Raw genomic sequence first — 18,490 nt, 5'->3', positions numbered from 1 at the left:
TTTTTGGAGAGAGTCTAGAGTAAGTCTACTCTGGAAAACTCTTCACCGCTCTGACATCCCGCTGTTCGATATTCACTTGTTTTTTGACCGATTAAAAGCAATAAATCTGTTATTCAAAAACTGACTAACGCCCCGTTCATCGACTACAGTAACCACAAGAAGGAGAAACTTGAATTGATAATTTTGTTTTACAATTACAACGGAAATATAATTTACGTCGGCACCACGACACTTCCCTTCCCACCTTGCAGCGTGATCTGATATTTCTGGACCTGATATTTAAATAAAAACACCTCTAATTGTTTTTTCTTGTTTTTTTTTTGGGACAATTTTAGACCGTAGCTCATATTTATGTCCTCCTCTCAGCAGTAATTTCTGTTTACCGTTTCTGGCTGTGTTATAATATGTAACATAGTTTAGTTTCGACAGTACATCCTCCACCCAAGCTTATAACTCCGGACAGTTTATCAGTATTTTACTTCTTAGGGTTAACTATGAACGGCTCGGTGATTTTCTTCTTCTTGTCCGAGCGTCGTGGTTCTGGTGTGATTTGGGGAGGCTTAATATACAATGTGTCGTAGAAGGTTTGAATAACTTCTACTTTTGGGGAGATTCATTGTTCAGGTCGAAACTATTCCTTTTGACCTGCAAGAAATTTTTTTCATTGCCATTTTCTCATGTATTAATCGCGAGAATTTAACAAACCAATTGATTACTTGCATAGGTAGACTCCACCATAAGTAATTTAAGGTCAATAAACCTCACCTCATAATATACAATCAGTCAAAGGGCGAAATCATTCCAGAGGGGTCCAGTAAGGCTGTTTATTTGATAATCTGTCTATTTCTAAAATATGCAGGGTAAAACGGTCCGACAAAAATAAGCTTCAAATGATTTTTTTCTTCAGGTCCATACAGAAAGTGTCAATTAAATTTCATATTGAATCTTGTGAAAATATGGTAATGCTTTCGGAAGACTCTTTATTTGTTTATGTTATTCTTCCTCTGCGCACTGTTTCCTTTCCTCTGCGCGTTGTTGTTTTCCACTGTGGGTTGTTGTTCAATTTGCTGTTTTAATAATTCTTCCAATGTACTTTGTCATATTTATATGATGGGTAAAATACTGTATTCACGAGAATTAGCTAAACATTGTTAAGATTAACCAGATTTGTATATTCTTAGAACAACTTGGGAAAGGGAACAGCAGTGTGTTTACCTTTAAACGTTAAATATGTTATTTATAATTTCCATGGAAAGAATATTTCTCAAAAAATATATTTTTCATAGACGAAAAATATATGTCTGAAGAACTATTTAATATTCTTTAAAAGCACTTTTTTTGCTATAAAACAGAACCAGAATGTTGACCGTGACGACAAAAAACGCCGAACATCGTTTTTACTTTTTTTTGTAAGTAAAACAAATTTGCTACCACACTTATTTAATGACGCGAGAAACAGACACGAATAGTTCGTATCTATTTCTGTAGTATTTTCGGGTATGTCCCGATGTTTGAAGAGATAAACAAAAACAAATATGAAAATATTCTTACTTTCCACGAGTTTGCAATTAAAATTTTATGTCAACGAACTTATTTGTTTTTCACGAGTTCCTCTCTTTCTCCATTCCTCTGTGTTTTGGACACTTGCTTGATTTAATTCGGATTCCGTTGTGAGTTCTTTTGAAATCTATGGGTAATTAAAATTCGAGAACATCTGTGTGTTCGAAAACACTTATCGCCACAGTTATACCCCTGTTAAACGGTTCCAAAGAAAAAGAGATTGAAAAATAAAGTAACTGCATGTATTGCAAAGCATGCAGTAGGTTTGTTGTTTGTCGTAGCCGACGAACGACGTAGCTTAATCCACCGGATATCGACTGACACCTGACGACTTAGACTGTTGGTATTTATTAATGTTGGAATAGTCTACTATTATGTAACCTATGTTAGTTCCGCCACAGCGAACACTCTTCTAATAAGAAGCGTTAGGCTTCGAAATACCATAAGGTAAAGATTTTTGTCTGATCCAACTGTATCATCCTTATTGGATAAATGATAAATTTATAGTCATAAGTATATATTTTTACATTGTCTTTTTCTTATTATATTTATACTCTATATAAGCTATAGAGCCATTTGTTGAGCTTTGCATAATTCTGAAAAAAATATTTTAAAGAATCTATTTTATTCTTATTCTTTTACCTCCCTCATAAAATGTGCACTTAGAAAGCAAGATAAATCTGCAGTTAGTGCCGACTTGCATTTTCTACTGAAACTTCAGTCCATTTTAGGCGCTAGTTTGTCTGTTGCGTGTAAAACTTGTGACTATTTATATATATATATAATTGCTGTATTTTTAATAGAAAATAAATCATATATTAAAGCCATAATTACATTTTTAAAGTAAAAAAAATAGGTTCAGTTAGTTCGCATGGACACTGATCATATCTAAAGACTCAGGACTGTTTGAATATGCTCGTAGGATTTATGATTGGTCCTGATGTCTAGTTTGTAATGTCAGGATGACAACATGTTACACATGTATTGCTGACATTTTAAAACTGTCAAACATCTAAATACATTGGAACAACAGAAAGTGTCGAAGAACATATACGAACGTTTACTTTCTTCGATTACTTTTCGGATACAAATAAATTTGGAGATATTTCAATACACGTATTGAAATGTTACGGGTTCTATCTAGCAGAAGAAATTACAAAATAATATATATAGATTTTTCCGAGTTAACGTGATATCTACATTAGAAAATACTTGAAAAAAGCCAATAGTATTGATTTGTAAGTTCATTATATAAGGGGGGATCGGCAAAAACACACACGCGCACATACATATAGATATGTTTGCAGTTACGAAGGGTGAAACCCCATATCTCTTGAAAGTGCAGAATTTCTCCCAATGATGGCTTGGGGCGGTAAAATAAGTTCATACTTAGAGCACTACTCCCTCTAAAAATGGTTGAGATTGTGATGATTTTGCTCCTAGGTTTAAATGCCGAATATATATATATATATATATATATATATATATATATATATATATATATAGTCATCGACATACAGTCGTGTTTCGCTGTATCACAACTCATAAACTCATCGGCGCCGCTAGACTAGCATCTATCCCAAGCGAAGGATTGAAACAAGAACCGTCGTGTTGACAGTTGGCAGTTCTTCCACTCGACCATGGAATCGACACCCGTAAATAACTCGTCGGAATATCTATTTAAATAGACACCAGCCACCACTTTTATAGTGCTCAAACCGCCTGTTCGTAAACAAACCAACAACGAGCTTCGCATTTTCAGCCAATTACGTAGCGGGTGAGATTATTTACGACAGTGCTCTACCACAAGGGGGGGAGCTTAAAATATATTTTTAGTCATCGACATACAGTCATGTTTTGTTGTATCACAACTCATCAGTGCCGATAGACTAGCATCTCTCCCAAGCCAAGTATTAAACCGAGAACTGTCGTGTTGACAGTCGGCGGTCCTCCCACTCGACCATGGAATCGACGCCCGTAAATAACTCGTCGGAATATCTATTTAAATAGACACCCGCCACCACTTTTATAGTGCTCAAATCGTCTGTTCGTAAACAAACAAACAGCGGGCTTCATGATTTGAGCACTATAAAGTGGTGGCGGGTGTCTATTTAAATATACATTCCGACGAGTTATTTATATATATATATATATATATATATATATATATATATATATATATATATATAACGAGTTAATATGTCTGAAATAAGATAGCAGATACTGGTCTAGACATAATTACTTGTATTATGGCATCTGTTGTTACAAACCTACGGTTCTTTGATCTAGAGAAGAGTTTCTGCAATCAAAATAAAATATAAAGACTATAATTGATGTGTTTTATTAACTTTTTAACAACTGGTAACAATTCGACATTTCCTGGGTAAAAACGAAGAACATACAAAGAGACAAACACGAATAATATCAGTCCTGCTTGCTTGGCTAGGATTATAAATTATGATGAAAGAAAGAGTTTAGTGTTATATTCCGTATCTCTACCGCGACAAAAACTTTCGCAATGGCTCGGTAAAAGAATCGCTGAAACGATCAGAAAGCATTGTTGACCTTGATTAGATCATATTTATAAAAAAAATACAACATAGCCCCACACCTATCGGTGTAAATGCCTATGAAAAATATTTATATAATATATGTTCGAGAGAAGAGCGTTAGTTTATAAACTAGGGGAATGGGAGCTTAACATTTACTGTTTATGTCATTTTCGCTGCCAAAGTGCCATTTTAACCTATTTACCCTCTTTTGCCATTTTTATCGGTGACATTAATTTTCTTTATAGTTTTAAACATTTTTATCTGCCATTTTTCCAATGTAATTTTCAGAGGTGGTGTGTTTGCCTTAACTGATGTATATATATATATATATATATATATATATATATATATATATATATATATATATATATGAAAAACTCTACATAAAACATCAGTAAAAACAGACAGACACATATTCATATTTACATTCACATGCATATGTATTAGATTTTAATCAACAGCAGCAGTTTAATCCTGAAATTCTGCAATATACACACCTACGTAGATGCCTCTTATACCTATAAACACGGTTACCCACTTACACATATATCCAGATCACTGTGACTTACATAAAGAACATTTAAAAATAAAATGTTTAAATTCAAGGTTATTTCTTGCAGGTAATGGGAGCCGATTAGATACGGTCTTTGCTAATCGAACTAGAGATGGCTCGTGTTTCCGTGTTCGAATCTCTCGACTGTTGTTTATCGTGACACCCTGCATGGAATATTTCCGAAAGGATGAACCACTAGTGTTTGTAGGTATTTAATTATTATAGTAAAAAGTAATTATATATATATATATATATATGTATATATATATATATATAATATACACTTACACACATATATCTATTCGTGTACATTCTTGCATTCACACGATACATGGATCAGATCTGAATTTATTGACTAGTCATCTGATATTTATATCTATGACTACATGGAGCCCTCAGTTCGTCTCTTTTATTTAAAAAGTTTGTGTATTCATGCATAAGCATTTTAGTATTTCTGTTGAGCAGATATTGTATGATGTTTGTATCTCCTAAGAGCCATAAATTTACAGAGGATGGACCAGGTGAGAATCAGAGCAAGCCCCTTGTCTTTAAGAGCCCACAGTACTGTGTAGCTAAGCCGATCTTTTTCATTTCAGAGGTTAAGGAGGAGTGTTTTAACCGTCCAGTTGTCCGTAGATATCCCGATTTATAATTCTTTTTCATTGTTGTTCTATTAAGGATGTATGATTAGTTTATAATCCACGCATTCGGCGTTACAATCGCTAGTTAGTGGGCATATTTTTTTTTAATTCAATTTTCACACCAAAGAAGGCACAGTGCCACTTTGAAGCAGGGGGCTACTATCAGGGACTTAATTAGCGGGGTCATTATGAAGGGAGATGAGTAGAAAAATGTTTGTTAACATTACACTTGAACTTCTGCATATCATTGCAGTTGGGAAAGCAGAATCCCGGAAGGGAGTTCCAAAGACCCGCAGTTCTGGGGAAGAAACTATTGGAGTAAAAGGCTTTCTTGCACCTAGGGATCTCTACTGTAAAGGGATGCGACTTAGTAGCTTGTCGGGTCTGTCGGGGGTAGTTACGTCGGGGAGGTACAAGTGTTTGCAGTTCGTCAGAGCATTCACCATTAAAGTATTTGTAAAACAGGCAGAGGGATGCAACATCTCGTCGATGGGACAGAGGCTTAAGCCTAGATGATAGTTCAGGACCTATCAGGTTGGCGACTCTCTTTTGATTCCTAGTTTGACAATTGTTCATTTTTAATTCTTGCTAGTGCCATTTACTATTGCCTCTAATATCTTCTGATTGTGTAAGTATGTTATTCTCTCAATGTATTTCCTGTGCAGGAATAACGAATCTTTATTGATGTTCTACTAAAGATTTGGTCCTGGTTTTTCTGTACTGAAATTTGTGCCTAAAATTACAGGAAAATTTACAAATGTTAGTGTTAGACAATATAAAGAACAAGGATTATATTTTACAATTTCTTATCGTGAATTTTACGAATTCCAGTATTTCAGAGTATCCATTAATAGCTTATTCTCTTGCATACATTATATTTTTGTTGTCAATCATTTTATTACTGGCTTGGAATTGTTAATTCTGGTATTAATTATGATTGGCGCATGTTAATATATGCATTTTAGGTGATTTGAGTTGATGTTAATGTATGAGGGTGTGTTTTTTCTTAGATAAAGTTTTTTATGTTCTATTTCCCAGGTTCAGTTATATCCAAATTATTGACTACTTTACACTTCGGGCTTATGTCTACTTTAAGTTCCAGGTGTCTAAATGCGATGCTTTATTTCTTTATAATGCTCAATAAAAAGGGAGTAATTTGCGATTTTAGAAGAACAAACGTTCCCATTGGGCGCTGTCGCTAGGCTTGATGAAATTTTCATAATTAAACGTGAAAATGGATTTACACAAGATAAAATGACGCTGCTCATCTGAAATGGATGCTATATTTCCGGCATAATAGTTGATCCTGTTAGAAATTCATTCGCTATGGAAAAGTAGAGGTCGATATCATCGATTTCTATAAAGGAGCTCCTTTGCATGTCATCTATATTTTTTAACCACTTTGTCGTGTCGGGTAAATACTTCCAGAGGTTGAACTTCGCGCATTCATCTCTTTTCTCTCTCTCTCTCTCTCTCTCTCTCTCTCTCTCTCTCTCTCTCTCTCTCTCACTATATATATGTATATACGAGATGGGCATGCAATAAGTAATGCCCCTGAACCACTTCCCATAGCAGTGGAGCAACAAAACTTAGCACAGTTATTATCCTTTCTCTACATAGGAACCTATCATCCTTTACTGCAGCTCTGGAGACCGTTTTTGTAGACCACCCCAGGTTGGCCCTCCAACCACGACGTGACTTCAGAAATAAAGGCTACATCATCTTGGAAACGCTTTCTTTCAAAAACAATTTCATAACTGGGAAGAGGTCAAAGTCAGAGAGTGCAAGGTCAGGAGATTATGGAGGATGGGGAAACATTTAATACCCACACACCCGTGCTTCTGATCTGGCGACATGCGAGTTATGAAGCGGAGCGTTGTCCTGCAGGAGGATGATAGCTTTGCTGATCTTGTCCCGCCTCTTGATTTTGATAGCTTACCTTTATTTCCTCATGTGAAGCATAATTAGCTCCTGTAATTGTGGTAGCCTTTTCCAGAAAATCTGTCGTCACTAATCCGTCCTGGTCCCGGAAGACTGTGAGCATGACCTTGCCAGCAGAGGGATGCACCCTTGCCTTCTTTTGAGTTGGTGAGTCCAAGTGCTTCCATAGCATTCACTGAACTTTGGTCTCTGGATCATATTGATGGACCCAGGTTTCATCCTGTGCAATCAGTCTTCTTGGCACATCTCCAAATTCATCCCTGAGCACTCGACGCGTTCTCGCTTCTGGAATGGTGTTACCAACCTGGGAATCCATCTGGCAGACACATTATGCTTATGCAAATGGTCATGAATGATAGTTCCCACAGACCCTGTACTAATCTTGACATCTTGAGCTATTTGGCGCATAGTAATGCGCCGATCTTCCAAAACGCCAGCCTCAACGTGATGCCTCATCAATGGCAGAAGGGGGGGCGACCAGGTCTGGGAGATGATTCAACAGACTTCCGGCCATGTTTGAATTCATGATGACAGCGTTTTACAAGGTCATATGATGGGGTATTATCACCATAAGTTTCTTTCATTTCATCAAAAGTCTCTTGAGGTGTGCGTCCTTTAAAATACAAAAACCGGACCACTACTCCACATTCAACAGGCCACATTTCATACCTGACTCAGTTTAAACACCTGTAAAACAGAAACCACAATTAGTTCAGAGCTGTAACTTGCCACATAACCCGTAGAGATATACATAATTGCACATGCAACATTTCAGCTAGATCAGACTACTGGAAGTGGATCAGGAGCATTACTTATTGCATGCCCCTCGTACATATATATACATATATACATTTATATATATGTATATATATATACATTTATATATATGTATATATATATATATATATAGAGAGAGAGAGAGAGAGTGAGGGTGTCCAAAAATAAACCGTATCAAACTCTAATAAGGCCCCGTTTCTTAGTGTTTTTTTACCGATTTAAATGAAAATTTGGTCATAACTTGTTTCTCATATTCAAGATATCACATCAAAAACACTAGGTGTTTGACCTTTTTTCTCCGTAGACTGTGAAATGCCCAGAAAAACAATTGAATGCCTTCTGTTTTTTTGGGGTCACCCTATATATATATATATATATATATATATATATATATATATATATATATGTATAGATATATGTATATATATATGTGTGTGTGTGTGTGTGAGTGTGTGTGTATGTGTGAACGCCATTAATTGCGATTAGAACTGAGCTCAAGCGAAACTGTTTTTATTGGGAAATTTTTCATCTGCAAGTTTAATAGTAAAAATAAAACGACTAAATTCCAAATTCTTTCTTTTTGGGCATCGCTTTTTCCATTGTATTAAAGCTTGGTTTCAATGCATAATACTAATCTGTTTTGTTCGATTTACGGTTTACAGACAGAAACAGAAAGATGAAGAGGCAGAGTGCTAAGGAGACAATAAAAAAGAAAGAAACAAAATAGGAGAGAGACTGACACGAATAGATAAACACCGTATAACATTAAAATGTGGAGAGGGTAAAAAATGGGGAAGAATTTTGTCAGAGATAGAGGGCAAGACGATCAACTTAAAATTGATACCTAAAATAGTTTGTCTGTTTAAAATATAGGTGGAGAGGATTTGGGGAAAATAACGTTAATTTCTCATCCTTTTGTCATAGATGATATGTGCGGGGATTCACGTGTTTTATCGTTAATTTGAAACACAAGAATCTTATTTTCGTGACACCAAAAAACAAAATAAAAAATCCTGACATTCAATATCGTCTGAAAGGAAAACCAAAATATAATTATACGCTTGAACGCACTTGTCTCAGCTTCAGATTCTATAAATTTGCTTTTTTCCCCGGAATTCTCGATGGCTGTCCTAAAACGTTAGATTGATGCAAGGAGTGTCTATTATTCGAACAAATTAAAGAGCAGCAATCAAAAACACATTCCCTTATTTTGTTTTGTGTGGATTTTTCTACAGTAGCTTTTTAAAGGTTGATTTGAACATAAGTTGATATTTTGCCCACGAAAAACTTAAACGTTTCATTTTATATTGTTATAACATTTTAATGTTTAAACAGATTCTTGCACGTCGTTGTTTACGTAAACGCATAATTTACACATGTGCGTTTCGCAATTTTTTTTTATATACGTGCGCAATAGCAGGGGTTTATTCTTACACGTATGGGCCGTTATTCTTTCGTTGTTTTTGATCTTCTTGCCTCATTTGTTAAGATAGGCAAACAAAACATCCCGTGCATTTGAAACAGCATTCACCGGCTTTCTCTAAAGGAAAAGATTCCATGGGAGCATGAATTTCAAAAGTGTTCCCCAGTAGCATGTATATCGACGTTAGAGGAGATGACGACGTTAAGGTTTTGCAACTCATGCAGAAAGGGGACGACGTACTCCTACATACACCCCTGGGACTCCAAATTGATCACCCATCTTGTACTGATCAGGTTCAACGTTGATTAATTTCAGTGATCCAACAAGGATTTTATAAATTCTTGTGTTTTCTATCCCAAAAGGAGATGTAATCACATCTATATATCGGCCCTATCATTCTAAGTTCGTTTCGTCAAAGAAGATAACTTTTGAGCTCTGCTGCAATCGCGCCGTCTTTAACTGCCTTTCTGTCGCCAGGTAATGCAACTTAATTTTAGTTAATTTTATTTCTACTTACTAGCGTATAATCCCAAAATATAACGGCCTTATTTAGGCGTATTAGTGTACAAATAAGTATAATGGTCGAGGAGGTCCTAAGCGACGATAAACAAAGCCCGAATCAGGTAATATTCCTCTTAAATAGATTCTTTTGGTATTCACTCGAATGGTCATTCATTTTATACTCACTAGATTCAACGTTGTTTTACTTCCATAATCATTAACCGATGCCTGTTAAGAAAAAAAAAATACACGCCGTTATTGTTTTGTTTACCAGAACGTCCCCTTCTATAACAAATATTAGCTACAGGTGAATTGATAAAGAACTTGTTAAGAAATATTATAATAATTCGAAAGGGAGCTGCTACGTTTTAATAAGGGAGGTCATTAACTTCTACTGATATATCGAGTTTCGTTGCTTATTTAAAGCCGTGTTCTTATTTTTTTTCGAGAAAATACACTCATCTTGAAACAATACGAAGATATATTTAAGATAGTGATTCTTAAAGTTATTGACTGTTCAAAGATGCTTCACACGATATTTTCGATAATTATTTTACGCGATATATTGGATAATCTCTAAATATTTTTATAGAAAGTTAAGTCCGATAAAGTGATGAGATTTTGTTTAGAAGGAAGATGAATATCACTGATTCAAGAAAAAAATGTAAAAAATATTTCTTGGTATAAAATAATACTCAAATCAGAAAATGTGAATGCAAAAATATATATATATGTTCAGAACTATAAAGTGTAGCTGATATTTGTATTTTTTCGGATTTACGTTATCTCTCTCTCTCTCTCTCTCTCTCTCTCTCTCTCTCTCTCTCTCTATCTTGCTATCTCGCTAGTGCTACAGCTACTAGTAGGCTATGGGCCCAAAGGTCAAAATCCCTCTAGATTTTTGATTCTGTGACCTCGGTTGGGGGTGGAAGAAAAAATGGTGTCAAATGAATGCCAATAGACTCCTGAACATCATATTTTTTTTCACAAGCACAAATGTTGCGCATTAATGAAAACGGCGGTCATATTTAAAGATGGCCGACAATCATCAAATAGAACATTATGACTTGCTTAAACCTTAGTAGCACACAAACCGATAACAATACAGACATCTAGTTTAGCACATTTTATTCCCAATTTATTTCTTCATCATTTAATACATAAATATTGGACTTAATATATTTACTATGCTTCAAAATAGGGAATATTTTTCTAAAAAAGCTTTTTTCAAACATCTTATTTGAAACAACTTCAATCTTTTCTGTGGATAACTAAAGAAATAGATTTACATTTTGATATTTCTCATGTAGAGACACCTATAGTCTACCAATATTATTAGTCATACAAATCTATTGCTATATTTTGTATGTAACAAGGTCGTTTAAACCTGAGGTAGAGCTGCGATTTTGTGTCATTTTTTATACTCATCAACTTGGTAAAATATACAATGTTTGTCAATTTTCATTAAAAAGTATTTTTTTGAATCTATGAATAATAACACAGATTTAAAGGACAAAAAGGCATTTTTAATGAAAGTTAAACAAACAACATGTTAGTAAATACGATCATATATGCTTTTATTTAAAACTGATCACTGCTTATGCCACTTCATCATCATCGTCGTCGTCATCACCATCATCAGTGTCATCATCATCATGTCCAATGTTTTTACTAATTTTATAACAAGAATCTCTTGCACACTTGCACATATCTGTGCATGGGACCCTGTTTTGGAGACATGTACAAATGTTAACGTCTTTACAATGACTTTTTTTACATTTGGCAGAGCAGTTAATTAAATCCATTAAACTGTCTGGAGCAGGAAGAAGATTCATCCAATTGATTACTAAATCTCCATTTTCTATCTTCCATCCATGACAATCAGGGGATGGTATATCAGGATTTGCATGGAGGCTCCTTTTATAGACACCTGAAAAAAGAAAGAAATTAACATTAATATTGAATAATTTTCATCCTTTCTAATAAGCAAATAACAATGAAACTCCATATATTTAATTTTTACATATAATTGGAAATTAAATATTTATAAAACGTACCTGCTTGATAGTTAGCTCGCTTGATGTGTTCACTCAGGGCATCTTGATTTGGAGGCATTGTGATTTCCAATTTTCTTTGGAATCTAAACATGTTGTATCTGGCTTCATTAACACTTGTGACATTTTGTTGGCCATACAACCTGCAAACAAAACATTTCCAATGATTTTGCTGTGTCTGGTTTCACATAAAATTCATTACCAAGATCACTGAATGCGTAACAAAACTCATTCTCTCTCAGTAATAAACTAAGTGCTTTCTTTTTGCCCTTTCCGTAAAATGAACTGACACTATCACATCCTGTAAAACAATGTAGACCAATCAAGGCTTGACTGACAGACTCTCCAATGTTGTCTTTTATCATCTTGATGTCTATTGTTCGCAAATTTGTTCCTCTTCCTGTGTGGAAGTATAAATGTGCGGGAATAAGATTTTGTAAAGAAACTCCAATTACAAACACATCGGTATCAGGACTCATAATGATTACATCCGTACTAGTGTTGGCTGCAAAAGAAGCATGCAAATAAATCCGTGTATCAGCTTCTTCTTGTGAGCTACAAAGTTTTGTCTCTTCTAACCGGATGACAATATCACTTGCCTCTTTTCCAGGTGAGAAGGAATGACATTTCTTGTTATGCGCCAAGAATACCTTCACTCCTCTAAGCTCTGATGTTGAAACATTAGACCATGTTTCATCCAAGAATTCTATTTAGGACTTTTTATTCTCTCCATTTGAAAGAAATTTCTTCCATTGCTGAGGAAGGAGCTGACCATGGATTCTTATCTGAGAGCTAGTAGCAGCTCTTTTATCCCTCTCGATATTTTTATAGAGATCTGCTGGTATGTATCAGTAACAAAATGAATTTCTTTAGAATGATTCGATTTTGCCCTGTTCACTAAACTTTTCAAAATAACAAGAGCAAGATTAAGAAATGTTTTCTCTCCTTGTAATTTGTTCAAATTTAATTGGTGTATCAGCGACATACCATCCACTATATATATGCCACCTACTATAGGGTTCTCAACAATAGGATTGTTAGCATGGCTTTCTAAAGCATGAAGTAAGTTTGCTTTATTAGTTTTAACGAACGATCCATGTGAATTTGCAAGGGACAATGGTAATGGACCTAAGGAATATGACAGTAATTCTTGAAGATTAATGTTCCGGATTCTACCAATCACAACCAATCTTGCTAGGAGATTTCTATCTGCTTCCAAAGTGATATCCTTTCCGTGGACATGGTGATTTGATTTTTTAGACATACTGGAGAATGTTTTTAAATTCATTCTTTTCATCGGGGCAAAAAAATCAACTTCTCCCGTTTGTAGACGCTGCCCACAGAAATTTTCAAATTCTGATTCGCCCCTTGCCTTAGCAAATTGCAGATCATTTTGAACATCTTGTGTCGCAACTAATCCTGATGCAATATGGATCAACTCAGCTGGTTCATACTCAAATGGATTAAACATACTGTTTACTGTGTCTATTATCTTTCCAATAGCAAGCTTATCATGTTTCATCCGACTGTGTAAAAGATCTGATCGTGTTCCACTTCGTTCTCCTTTGCCAGCCATAGTTTCACATTCATGGGTAATAGACCCTCTCGCATGATGGGACCATATCCACCTGTTGACGGCTCTCTTGTTTGTGCTGAAGCCTGTCATACCACCTTTTGTTTTTGAATCACGATTAGCAGTTTGTTCGATGGTTTGGTCACAAGGAATTTTAGCAAAGGCATTTGAGCTTCTTTGAACAGCAAAATCTCCTCCAATGCATTGTGTATATATCACTGGATGAGTATTAGCGAGATTAGACATCTCCAACCAGTAAACTGGAAGGTATCTGCTATAATTTACATGGTCATATGCAAACACCCAAGGTAACATCTGTCTAACACTTGCCAAGTGAAGTTCCCAGTTTGACTCTCGAATACCTCTAAGGAAAAGTAAAAGAATTTCTACAATGTCAATATAAGAACTCCAGAATGCAAAAGTTTGCTTTTTGTTGCCAACCTGTATAAATTCTTCATAGGATGATAGAAAACTTTGAAAATGTTCTCCCTTCAGAATTTCTTTATACTGAGGTCCTGGGAATGATTGTGACAAGGATGTCATTAAATGCTTCACTTTTTCTGCCTTTTCTTCAGGAATGCTGTTTAAATAGGTTGTCAAACGCATATGCTGCATTGCTTCGGCCACTAATTTATGGGCTCTAACTGCTCTGTTATAGTGTCTACCTGTGAAAACTCCATTTATTGAGCCTACAGCAACAACTTCTGATTCTATTAGAATATCTTGAAGCCCGGCATCACGAAAACGCTTTCCCAAACACCCAAGAAAGGACATTGCTGTATGAAAAGCACCAAGTCGAATCACCAATCTCTTCATGAAATATGGATTTCTCCATCTAATTAATTGTGCCTTTGAATAGATTGCTTGATCCATTACAATAACAAGAGACTCTAACTTGAGTTGATCTGCAATGTCAATGCTTTTTTTTAGAATTGTAAGGACTGTATCCATTTCTGTGGGGCTAACATCAATTACGGGTAAATAACCTATGGTAGATTTTGATGCAATCTCCCTTTTGCACAGGAGTTGGTTAAACCCAGTCCAAGATGGTAATATAATTTCACTGCCGAATTTTGTGATATAGTACGCTATATTAAGTTTTAGAGAATTTTGCAGAAATACACGATCTGAATGAAGTGAAACATGTTCAGCAAATGGTAGTGGGCCATCTTTTCTTCCACCGGTGTATGTAGCCAAATTTACTTCTGGTGGTTCCAATGTTCTTTTCCGTGTTCTTTTGAGTCCTTCTACTGCAATCTTAGATGCACACGGTTCGACTAACATATTTTGTATTATTATCCCAGTTGTGTTGTGTGTTGTTCCATGTCCAGATAAAGTTTCCTCACCAAAATCATTATTGTCCCAGACCAAAGTTGTTGGAATACCTGCCTTGATGGTGGATGGAATAGAATTTTCTCCACGATTGATTTCAAGTTCAGCTAGTGCTGTATCATGATTTAAAACCACCGAATGAGAAACACAATGTCCCAAACCATTCAATAAACCAATCACTTGGGCAGATCCAGACAGATGGCGTACAGCCATACCAAGTGATAAATGTGTTGGCATTAATGTACGTCCGTTAGAAGACAAAAATATAATGTCTTGTGAAATAGACAAAATCTTTCTATAGACGGATGCAGATATGTCCATTATTTTTTCTGTGCACAAATCTTCAGATGCCCCAACTATCCATGCAAGAAAGTTAAATAAAATATGAGGCACCATCTTTTCAGCCTCCTGCAAATTTAATGTTTCTGCTGTTGGCGGCCATAACGAAGGAGGTTTTACTTGTTGAATAATATTTCTCAGATCCATAGCTGTTATGTACAAGTTAGAAAGAGGATTTGGATCTGAGCGTACATGACTTGTTTGTTGGTTTGTGTCATTTTCTGACGACTCTGTTTCACTTGGAGTTGTGGTATGTGTTTCCTCATGGAGTACTGTTTTTTCCTCTACAAGAGAAGACACTGTAATGTCATTTACATACACGATGTCACCTTGTGATCTCATTTTAGGAGTGATGAAGCATAATTGAGGAAATTTTTTCATTAATCTTTGTTTTAAATATCCTGTTTTATATAAATGCGCATCAACTCCATGTGTTTCTTTAATCTGTTTGACAAACAAATCTTTCAATTTTTTAAGTCTCATGATTTCCTTGTTTTCGATAATCCTTGTTTGGACTAATTTCGCAAAGACCTCAAATGCTTTAGCATATGAAGTTTGCTCAGAGTGTTCGGTTTTGGTTGGTTTGGTTAAATATCGAGTGAAGTCACGGTAACATGAGTTATGATATTTCACTTCGATTGCTACACAATCTTTATTCCTTATTTGCATGAGGAGTGATTCATTTTCATTTTCTTCTGCTGCTCGTTTTAAATTAGCAGCTTCTATTGTCGAACATCTGACAAGTTTTTCCCTGTTTCTTTTGCCAGATCCTTTGCACACTATAGTTTTTAATTTTGGCATAGTATGCAAACATCTGGTAAAATATGCTCTGATCTAGCTGGCAAAGATGGTCGATCAAAATTGGAACGAAGAACCCGTCTTTTTTTAGCTGGTGGATCATCATTTTCGGCAGTAGTCGCATCAATGTTTTCTTGAGATGGGGACCCTGTAAAAATAAATATATTTAGGAGTTTAATATGCATTTGAAATAACAAAGTATATGGAAAAGTTCAAATTAAAAATATCCAATCATTATTTCATAAATCCAAAACATTTCATTAAAAATTTAAGATTTTTTTTGTATAGTGCTGATAAAACTTCTGTGAAAAAATTGTATGTTATTAATTTACATTCTACAATTAAATCGTCTGGTGACTCCTTATTAATCGGACCAAGGGATGTTTACAAAATCATGCAATATATTTATCATTGGAAATGGTAGGTAAATTCAATATGCAATGCACTTTATTTTACTAGTGAGTTACCACTTATCAAGGCTAAAAGCCACACGAGGATAAAGGTTAATGGAATAGATTGTCAAGTGACTGATTGTGGAAGTGCTAGAATCAAGAAATGGTACCATAGACAGTTGTATCTATATTTAGAATCATAAAAGAAATGAAACATTTCCAGATTAAAACCAATAGCTAAAATTATTGAAATTATGAAAACTGTTAAATAGTAACAGCATTTGGCTAAGAGCAAAGTGTACCCTTTATTCTGATAATACAGGTTATCTTTTGTTTCAGATTTGTGAAGGAGAAATATTTCTAAACTGAGGCAATTGTAATTTTTGTTCCAATCAGAATACATTTTTGGTGAACTTAATTTTACCCACAATAAAACCCTGTTTTGTATCTATGTTCTCGTGGGGGAGGCAAGTAAATAGAAATAAACTCTAGTTTTTTTTTTGTTTTCTTTACAAGTGAAATTTTCTAAAACAGATGCCAACTTTTATGTACATATTCAATTGTTTGAAAAGATATTAATGTAGATTAACACCCTCATTTAAATCGCTCCCTCCCCCGAGAAGAAAAAAGATTGTACAACTTAGAAGTTTACAAAAAAAAAAAAAAAATTAAAAATCAATTAAATTGAATAAATATATTTTAGAATTTAGAGGTGTTGACCTTTTTTCTAGTGAAGATAAATTCTGTGCGTTTTTTTATTGGGAGAGGAGGGGGTAAATTACAATCTTGGCACTCAGACTTAGGGTTAATGGTAAAAAAAAATAAACAATAGTCTCCAGGAAATGGAGGATGATTTTCCATTAAATTTATATACGAAATGTTACTCTAAATCCATTTTTTCCTACCATAAAATTTTTCATGCTGTTCAGTTCACACGTACTTGCCTAAGTGAATAGAGGGAGTATAAGAAAAATTGTCTCTTTCCAAATACGTATCAATAAAAATAAAAATTATTAAAAGCTTAAACTTACCTTCGAAAACGTTATCAGTATTCTTTTCTAGTTTTTTCTGAATTCTTTCAATTTTCTGATAATCCGTGAAACGTGCATAACAAGTTTGGTGAAACCCAACACGAGGTGGTATTTCAGTTGAATCACAGCTTAAGTCAAAGTTTTTCGCAATTTCTGCTTGTGGTCCATGTAAACCTTTCCATTTTTTAACATATTCTAAAAAGCGCGTCCATGTCTTCACTGAAAAAGATCTAACATTCAATGTTTTAGTTGGAAATATGCACATAACGCACTCTTTTTTGTCTTTGTTTACAAACATTTCTTCTTCACTGGAGGCAGCCATATTGAATTTTTAACTCGCACTACGATGATTGTGATTGGTAGATTGTAAGGAGTAAATAAAAGAAGTATTCTGAATGGCTACTTTTTTGTACGAAGGCAACTTAACAGTTAGCATTTTTTGTGCATTAAAATTAAAATTATTTATTAATGCACCATAATCTTGCTTGTGAAATTTTTTTCCATGTTTCTTATGATTTTATACATATTATATCCAAAAATCATGCCCACCCCTTTTACATCTCATTAAAATTAAGAATTTTCACTCTGGGCCGACGACAAACTACTATTAATCGATGGGCAAACGTTCATATACTGGGATTTACTAGCACATTACTCATTGACCTAGTGTTAGAGCTGCCGACTGTCAACGCAATAGTTGTAAGTTCGATCTTCAACTAAGGAAATGAGCTAGTCTAGCCACACTGATGAGTTGTAATACATCGAATCAGTACTGTATGTGGGTTAATGTAATATATATATATATATATATATATATATATATATATATATATATATATGTGTGTGTGTGTGTGTGTGTGTGTGTGTGTGTGTGTGTACTAGCAGGAAGGTCCGACGATGTCCGTGATTGAATGAGGATTAAGGAATATTTCGCCTACTTGTAATCTATTGTCATCGAATTTTTTCAAACAAATCGATTAATTACCTGAAAACCCGCAGCGGAACACCGGGTAGAATCTTCAA

General features: G+C 34.8%; 2 protein-coding genes across 2 annotated transcripts; both read right to left on the bottom strand.

The window, feature by feature from the left end:
* Positions 1 to 11,059: 11,059 nt before the first annotated feature.
* LOC145246458 (uncharacterized) lies at positions 11,060 to 12,706 on the bottom strand. The gene is made up of 2 exons (XM_080108076.1): positions 12,006 to 12,706; positions 11,060 to 11,878 (listed from the first exon to the last, which is right to left on the bottom strand). Exons 1-2 carry the CDS (start codon positions 12,094 to 12,096, stop codon positions 11,547 to 11,549), a joined length of 423 nt encoding a protein of 140 aa, XP_079964202.1. The 5' UTR covers positions 12,097 to 12,706; the 3' UTR covers positions 11,060 to 11,546.
* A 3,328-nt stretch (positions 12,707 to 16,034) lies between these two features.
* Positions 16,035 to 17,902, bottom strand: LOC145246449 (uncharacterized). The gene is made up of 2 exons (XM_080108069.1): positions 17,468 to 17,902; positions 16,035 to 16,192 (listed from the first exon to the last, which is right to left on the bottom strand). The coding sequence occupies exons 1-2, from the start codon at positions 17,787 to 17,789 to the stop codon at positions 16,035 to 16,037; spliced, it is 480 nt and encodes a 159-aa protein (XP_079964195.1). The 5' UTR covers positions 17,790 to 17,902.
* Between the last annotated feature and the right edge of the window lie 588 nt (positions 17,903 to 18,490).

Source organism: Euprymna scolopes, chromosome 24 (assembly GCF_053919585.1).
Source record: "Euprymna scolopes isolate OS-2025 chromosome 24, ASM5391958v1, whole genome shotgun sequence".
NCBI classification, from domain to species: Eukaryota; Metazoa; Mollusca; class Cephalopoda; order Sepiida; family Sepiolidae; genus Euprymna; species Euprymna scolopes.
The sequence above is the reverse complement of the archived record's forward strand: the minus strand, read 5'-3'. Positions and strand labels throughout refer to the sequence as shown.